The following is a 7,048-nucleotide window of genomic DNA, read 5'->3' on the forward strand; positions in this document are numbered from 1 at the left end:
AACTAGATAGCGCTGCTATCGCTAGTGACACAACTAATTGGGAAAAAAATATGTCCCTGTTTGATACACTACTAAGGCACTGCAAACACTAAATTTTAGAAAGTATGCTTTCTGTTTTAGGTTGCATAAGGTAATAATCTAGGATTTATATGTTTATATAGAACCTGTAGAAGCGCTAGCTTTTTCCTCCCGCCACCAACACCCTGATGTCGCTGTGATAGTAGTTGGTGTCATGGTGGCGCCCACAGTTGACTACGAGTGGGTCTGTGCAGGCGATGTTCTCATTCATTGACAGAGAACAGAGCTTGACAGCGACTGGTTTAACCAGTGGTCTCGTTTACTTATCTAGCCTGTTCTCGTGTTCCTGCTGTATCGGTTTCGTCGGGCCACCGCGATCACATTGACATAGCTTTGAGCTCCGGTCCAGCGCTTCTCGGTTTTCTTCTGCCACTTTGGTGCTCTGTACATCGTTGAGCACCAGAGTGCTCACCGCTCAGTTTCAACTGGAGTGAAGTAGCCTTTCTCGGACGCGTTCTCGTAACCCAGGCACTGGGCACCACACAATGAACTACAATGTGGAGACCGTTGAAGCAGTGAGTTCATTACGGAACGCCGGCCAACTTTTCTTGTGTTGCGCGGTGTGTGAGATTCACGCAATTTTTTCCAGTTACTGCAAGAGCAATTGTGCATTTTCAGACAGTGAAATTACAATCTCATTCATCACAAAAGGTGCATTGAGCGTTGTTAAGCTGCAGCACGAGTTCTTTTGCTTTGTGTCGCGGTTTCCATCCCGAGACGCTGCTGCTGATGCTTTCGTCAGAGTCCCAGGGACTCTGCTTTCGTCTAGCGCATTATGCTTAGGGTGCCTTTATGCCGGCATCCCTGCACCAAACGCTGTTCTGTACTAAATGATCCGCATTGCCTCCCTAGAGCAAGTGCATGACTCTGTTAAATATCCGTAAGAAAAAGTTTGTTGGAGTTCGTGGTTTTACAATAAATGTATCAAATTTTCCACCATAGGTAATCTCCCGTTATAACAATGATAGCAGTGTCAGGAACTTTTTTTCTGTGTAAATGCCGTCGGTGTAGTGTGTCATGGGCGAAAATTCCAGCCTTTACGTATTAGCCAGTGAGAACCTTGGGGGTGGACATATCGACATGTGGTCATGTGATCTTGGTGGATGGGCGCTGTCATGAGGATTGGTTTGAATTGAGCAGCTTACGCAATCACATGCGTTGTCAAGGGAAAGAGTGAGAATTCCCAGGACTACTTGTGCGTTCTACATTCTACTACTTGTACATTCTGCTACAGCGGCAAAGTTGCAGGAATTAGGCAACATGTAATTTTTATGGTGATTTATATTCACTCACATTAATAATCGTCAGCTAATGTCCAGATTTGGGTCTTGGAACCCTGCATACTTATTCCTGTTCTCAAAATTAAATTATTTTCTCACTGTCAAAGAATTTTTGGCTTAGAAGACATCATATCATTGCTTTGCACTTGTGAGGTAGAGTGAGAAAATTGTAAAGTCAGTTTTTGAGTGTTGCCGTCATGGGGAGAACATGTCGACTTGAGAAACACAATCAATGGTTTAAAAAAAGAAATTATGAATCCGCACATGCTTTGTGCCTGCGTGCGTGTGCATGTATCTTTGATCATGAATTCTCGCATCCATCCATTGCAGGCACTGTGCGAGCTGTACTGTAACGCAGGCACCGGTTCTGCTGCAGCAAATCAGTACCTAATGGCAATGCAGGGCTCAGTCCAGGCATGGGACATTGCCTGGCAGCTCCTGAACATGGCCAAGGTGAGTGTCGGCAGTCTGACATGGCCTAATCATTTTTATCTTCGATCCTGGCCACGGTGATCAAATTTTGATGGATGCGAAATTCTAGAGGCCCGTGTACTGTGCGATGTGAGTGCACGTTAAAGAACCCCAGGTGGTCGAAATTTCCGGAGCCCTTCACTACGCCATCTCTCATAGCCTGAGTCGCTTTGGGACATTAAACCTTCATAACTCAACCCAATAATCATTTTTATCAATTTGCCGAGCACGCCGCCGCGGTGGCTCAGTGGTTATGGTGCTCGGCTGCTGACCCGAATGACGCGGGTTCGATCCCGGCCGCGGCGGTTGAATTTCTTTGGAGGAGAAATTCTAGAGGCCCGTGTACTGTGCGATGTCAGGGCACGTTAAAGAACCCCAGGTGGTCGAAATTTCCGGAGCCCTCCACTATGGCGTCTCTTATAGCCTTAGTCGCTTTGGGACGTTAAACACCATAAACTAAACCAAACCAAACCAATTTGCCGTGCATCTAAAGAGGTAGTAAAGAGAGGTAGTAATTTACGATCAAGGCAGTCAAATGCATCACTGAAATCACTTCAAGCCAAACGAAAATTCTGATGACTTGTCTTGTCTCCAATGATCTTGTCTTGAAATAACTGTTATTCAGAAGCTGAGTTAAAGCTCGTCGTTGTTCGTTGTGATACAGTTGCTTCCCTTGTCACTGGCAAAACTTTTTTTTTTTTTTCTGTCAGCTTTGCTGTTTTGTATCTTCTTAGGCTTGAATGCCATGCCTCAGGTCTGAAAAATGATCTGCTTTCCCCGGCTTGTCATCTACACAGCGAGTGGTTTCGGGAGCTGAGGAAAAGTGTTAGTAGAACATGTTAGCTCTGCCTGGAAGCATTGACTGCTTATGCAGTCATATTTTAGGCCGGTTATGATTCTTCCAAACTTTTCCGCCCTTCATTGTCTATTCATTTCGCTTGTGCTGTAACTGAGGTCTCCTGAGGACCCATCTAAATGAGGCAACTAAAATGGCACAGAATAAGTTGATGAGCATTAATAGGTGCAGTGATGGGATTACCATATTTATACTCTTAACACCCTTTTGTACCCCAACATTTTGTGAAAATTTGGGTGTGCATTCTTTGCGTGGGGCAATATATTATCAGATATGTATTTTACTCTGACAGAAAAAATTGTCTAAAATGCATGTATTTGCATGTGTTGCGATGCCTGTCTATATATTCAATTCTGATTGATTGTCTGACTTATAATTTTTTTTTTCTCTATGCATATGCTTGTCATTTTTTGTATCGAAAAATGTTTGAATGTGCCCCTCCTGCTAGGACCATGCATGGTCCGCAGTATTTCAAAAAATAAATAAAAATTTGTTGTGCTAATGCATCCATTATGCTATCCAATATGGTATAGCATAATGTATCTTGAAATTGTCTAAAATGCATGTATTTGTTGCGCTAATGCATCCATTATGCTATCCAATATGGCATAGCCGCCGCGGAGGCTCAGTGGTTATGGTGCTCGGCTGCTGACCCAAAAGACGCGGGTTCAATCCCTGCCGCGGTGGCTAGAATTTCTTTGGAGGAGAAATTCTAGAGGCCCGTGTGCTGTGCGATGTCAGTGCACGTTAAAGAACCCCAGGTGGTCGAAATTTCCGGAGCCCTCCACTACGGCGTCTCTCATAGCCTTAGTCGCTTTGGGACGTTAATCCCCATAAACCAAACCAACCAATATGGTATACACCGAGAGGATGGTGCCTGAAGACTGCTTGAAAATTTTTATCTCAACTTACAACCCAGTGATAAACCAGGGTTTCACTATTGTTCGAGTTTAATATCAGAATTGTTTTTCCAGAGAATGTTTTTAATTATTGAGAGAGAGAGAGGGGAAAATAAAAGGGCTTCATACATGTGTACCATTTCAGCCAGTGGAGGTGCAGTACTTTGGTGCGACGACCCTGCACACCAAGTTGTCGCGTCACTGGCACCAGTTGCCGGAGTGGCAGTATGAGGACATGCGGACCCGTCTGCTCCAGGCTGTGGTCCAGTATGCGCGCGGGCCAAAGCTCGTCCTCACCAAAGTTCTGGTGGCGGTAAGTATGGGCCGTGCGCAGTACTTTGAGAAAACACTTAGCATGCAGTACTCAGACTCCTGGTTGTCATTTTGCTGCGTGCTGCTGTGTCTACTTGCATGATAGATGTTTTTTTTTTTCCCTGGAGAGTTTAGCAAAATTTAACAGATGTCTTCACTGTAGGAGGCAGCATATCATCTCGCTAAAAATTTGATATTTTGATGACAAAAATACCTGGTGCATTCATTACGACAGTGTCCATGTTGTGCATAAATCGGTCTATTTCAATCCTTCCTTTTTGTCCCGGGATGTTAGCACTTACTTGAGGGCTGTAAAGTTTTGAAGGGTTAACTGTTAAGTGCTGGGCTTGTTTCTTGCTGTACACATTAGTGTACAGTTTGTCATATTTTTATCTGCTTGTGTCCGCCTGCGTTTTTTTGAATTTCTGCAAGAGGCAAATGTATGGTGCCTTCCAGGCTTAGGTTCCAGCCTGTTCAATAATTTTGAGTGTGTTTGTGCTGAAAAGTGTAGCAGTAGTAGTTGTAATAAGTTGTGCTTTGTTCTGTTTCTTTTTCTTTTTTTTTGTGAGCCGCAGTGGCTCAGCGGTTATAGTGCTCGGCTGCTGACCCGAAAGACGCGGGTTCGATCCCAGCCGCGGCGGTCGAATTTCGATGGAGGCGAAATCCTAGAGGCCCGTGTACTGTGCGACGTCAGTGCACGTTAGAGAAACCCAGGGGGTCGAAATTTCCGGAGCCCTTCACTACGTCGTCCCTCATAGCCTGAATCACTTTGGGACGTTAAACCCCATAAGCCAAACCAAACCTTCCATTGGTGCCGTAAATCCGTGCTGTTGCATGCAATATTTTTGTCTGTCTTTTGTTCCCGCCCTGGTGGAATCTCTGGCAAACTTGCATCGGAGGTGCCCTGAAACCCATGCAGTGTGCAGGAGCCCTCAGTACTGGAGCCCTATGCGTTCTGGTGCAATTTATCGAAGGCGAAATTGCGCACCGATGCTCTCGAGTGCACACCGGTGTTGTTTATCGAAGATGCTGCAAGTTTTATCTGCCTGCCCTGTGCAGTTAGTACTTTGCTGCACAAAATCCCAGGCCCTAAATATTATGGAAAATCTGCATGTTTTGGGGCTTCTCTTTTTCTCCACAGATTGTTTATATGTTGTCATCAAGAGCACCTAACACAAAGCAAACCAGGCGATGCTATGTCTATTTTCCTTAATGTCATCTCACCATACTCGCACCGCTGTCTTCTCAATGCCATCATCGCATTCATCATTAGGGTTTATAATGCTCCTTCTAGAATTAAACAGCTGCAGAACTAATCCTCTGTCTTGAAACATTACAGGGCAGGCATTGAGGCTTTTGTCATTTTGGTCATACCATTTTAAACCTTCTTTGGCGTGACTTTGATTACTTTGGGATGGTGGAGGTTTTAGATTTTGCCTTGTTTCTTTGTGGTATCATTATCGTTTCATTCCTCATAATCAGCAGTGCACTCCTCTGGAACAATTCACATTTAAAATGGGGATGGTAGAATCCAGCATTTGCCGAGCAGCTTTTGTACCTATAGGTGTGCATCCTCTAAGATCAGTTGCACTGATCTCCACTAGGTGGCTGGATGCCGCATTCCCGCTTTCCGAGATGAGCGCGAGTGAAGCCACCGGAAGTTGGATGGCTTGTCCCGGAAGTCGGGAGTCTGCTGTGTATTTCAATGCAAAAAGTCGCGTCTTTCGCCCTTTTCGTTCTCAGTTTTTTGCGTTGTTCTCGTGTAATGTCTGAAGCAAGCTGAACGTGCGAAATGTGAGCATTGTGTGCAGAACCCTGTAATTTCAGAGAAACTGAAAAAAACAGGCATGCAGGTCTCACCCTGCCGCAGCAAAGGAGTACGTGCATTAAACACTATGTTCTTTTCTGGTTCTTGTCTTCCGAGCTTGAAGGAGAAGTAGTGGAATGACGATGAAACTAGGTCATCTTAAAACCAAATTTTCGTGCAGCAAAGAAAAGGCACAGCGCGAGAGGAATGACTGACAATAAAGACGAATGCTGCAGTGCGCATGAGAAGCGCTGTTAGAAGTCAACTGCACCAAGCACCACGAATACAAGCCCATTCCGGCTTAACTTGCCGCAATATGAAACAGTACATAACACGCTCCGTCGAAAAAGCAGTACCATACCTTTTGGGGGCTCTATTGCGAACCATCCGAACACCGTCGACACCTCACAAGATAGTAGCCTAGCCCTCGCTCTGGTTCGGTCTAAACATAATTCGGTAAAATGGTCGCTGCAAAGTAAGCTGCCTGGTGAATGTTTCAACCTATTCTTTCTTATATTTATCCCCCATTGATAGCATAACTTGGGCTTGAGTGTGGGAACAAGCATCATAGTAAAGAGCAGAGTTGGCGAAGCTAGGCAAATGAGACGACACCGAGCCGAGTAGACGAAGCTCCATACTTGCTGCGTGTAGCGACGTCCTGTCGTCTGCTAGTGTCGTCTCATTGCAATGCAGTGGACCCTTATTTTTGAAACGTCTTCCCCGAAGACTTCTCTGGTCTCCTCGCTCAGATGACGGCGCAACAGGTAGGCATTGTCATGAAAAAAGACGAGAACGACGAAAAGACGAAATGCTAAGTAGGAAAACAAAACTGGAACTGAAAAACCGTGCTGAGGTCTGATTTCATGCACTGCCAAAGGCTGACTTCCGGGACAAGGCCGCTTACTTCCGGTGGCTTCACTTTCGGGTGCCCGATGCGGCATCCAGCTCCCCTAGTGGAGATCAGTGATCAGTTGTAATGTCAGCAGTCGTTGGATTGGTGGTTTCGATTGACTTTTTTTTATGTTCTTTTTCTGCTCTTTGCGTTTGTCTGCCAGATGGCCTCGTACGTTGTGAACACCATAGCCAGCTCCTGGCCCACTGCCATCGACGACTTGCTGGTGTCATTCCGTCCGCAAATCTTCACCATCCTGGCGGTGAGTGCGTGGCTAACCTTTTGGTGCTGCTATAACGAAGTCACTGGCAACTAGCTTTCTGTGGCATTCCTGGGATGAATGTTGGTGTAGCTTTTCCGTGGTGAGCATTGAAATTCACATGTTATGTGGTGGCTAGAGTCTGAAGTCTTCGCACTGAGGACCTGCAAAGTTTTCACGTGCAAAGTGCCACT

The 7,048-nt window shown here is 45.5% G+C and overlaps 1 protein-coding gene across 1 annotated transcript in view; it reads left to right on the forward strand.

Annotated features, from left to right (window-relative positions):
- Positions 1-205: 205 nt before the first annotated feature.
- cdm (importin-13-like protein cdm) overlaps positions 206-7,048 on the forward strand; it is a 55,011-nt gene continuing 48,168 nt past the window's right edge. Inside the window, exons 1-4 of the mRNA XM_089547470.1 lie at positions 206-593; positions 1,689-1,811; positions 3,730-3,897; positions 6,759-6,857. Coding sequence (XP_089403596.1) covers positions 564-593; positions 1,689-1,811; positions 3,730-3,897; positions 6,759-6,857 — 420 coding nt within the window. The 5' untranslated portion in view covers positions 206-563. The remainder of the gene's footprint in view (positions 594-1,688; positions 1,812-3,729; positions 3,898-6,758; positions 6,858-7,048) is intronic.

This window comes from Amblyomma mixtum, chromosome 1 (genome assembly GCF_055824585.1).
Source record: "Amblyomma mixtum isolate Tamu chromosome 1, ASM5582458v1, whole genome shotgun sequence".
NCBI lineage: Eukaryota > Metazoa > Arthropoda > Arachnida > Ixodida > Ixodidae > Amblyomma > Amblyomma mixtum.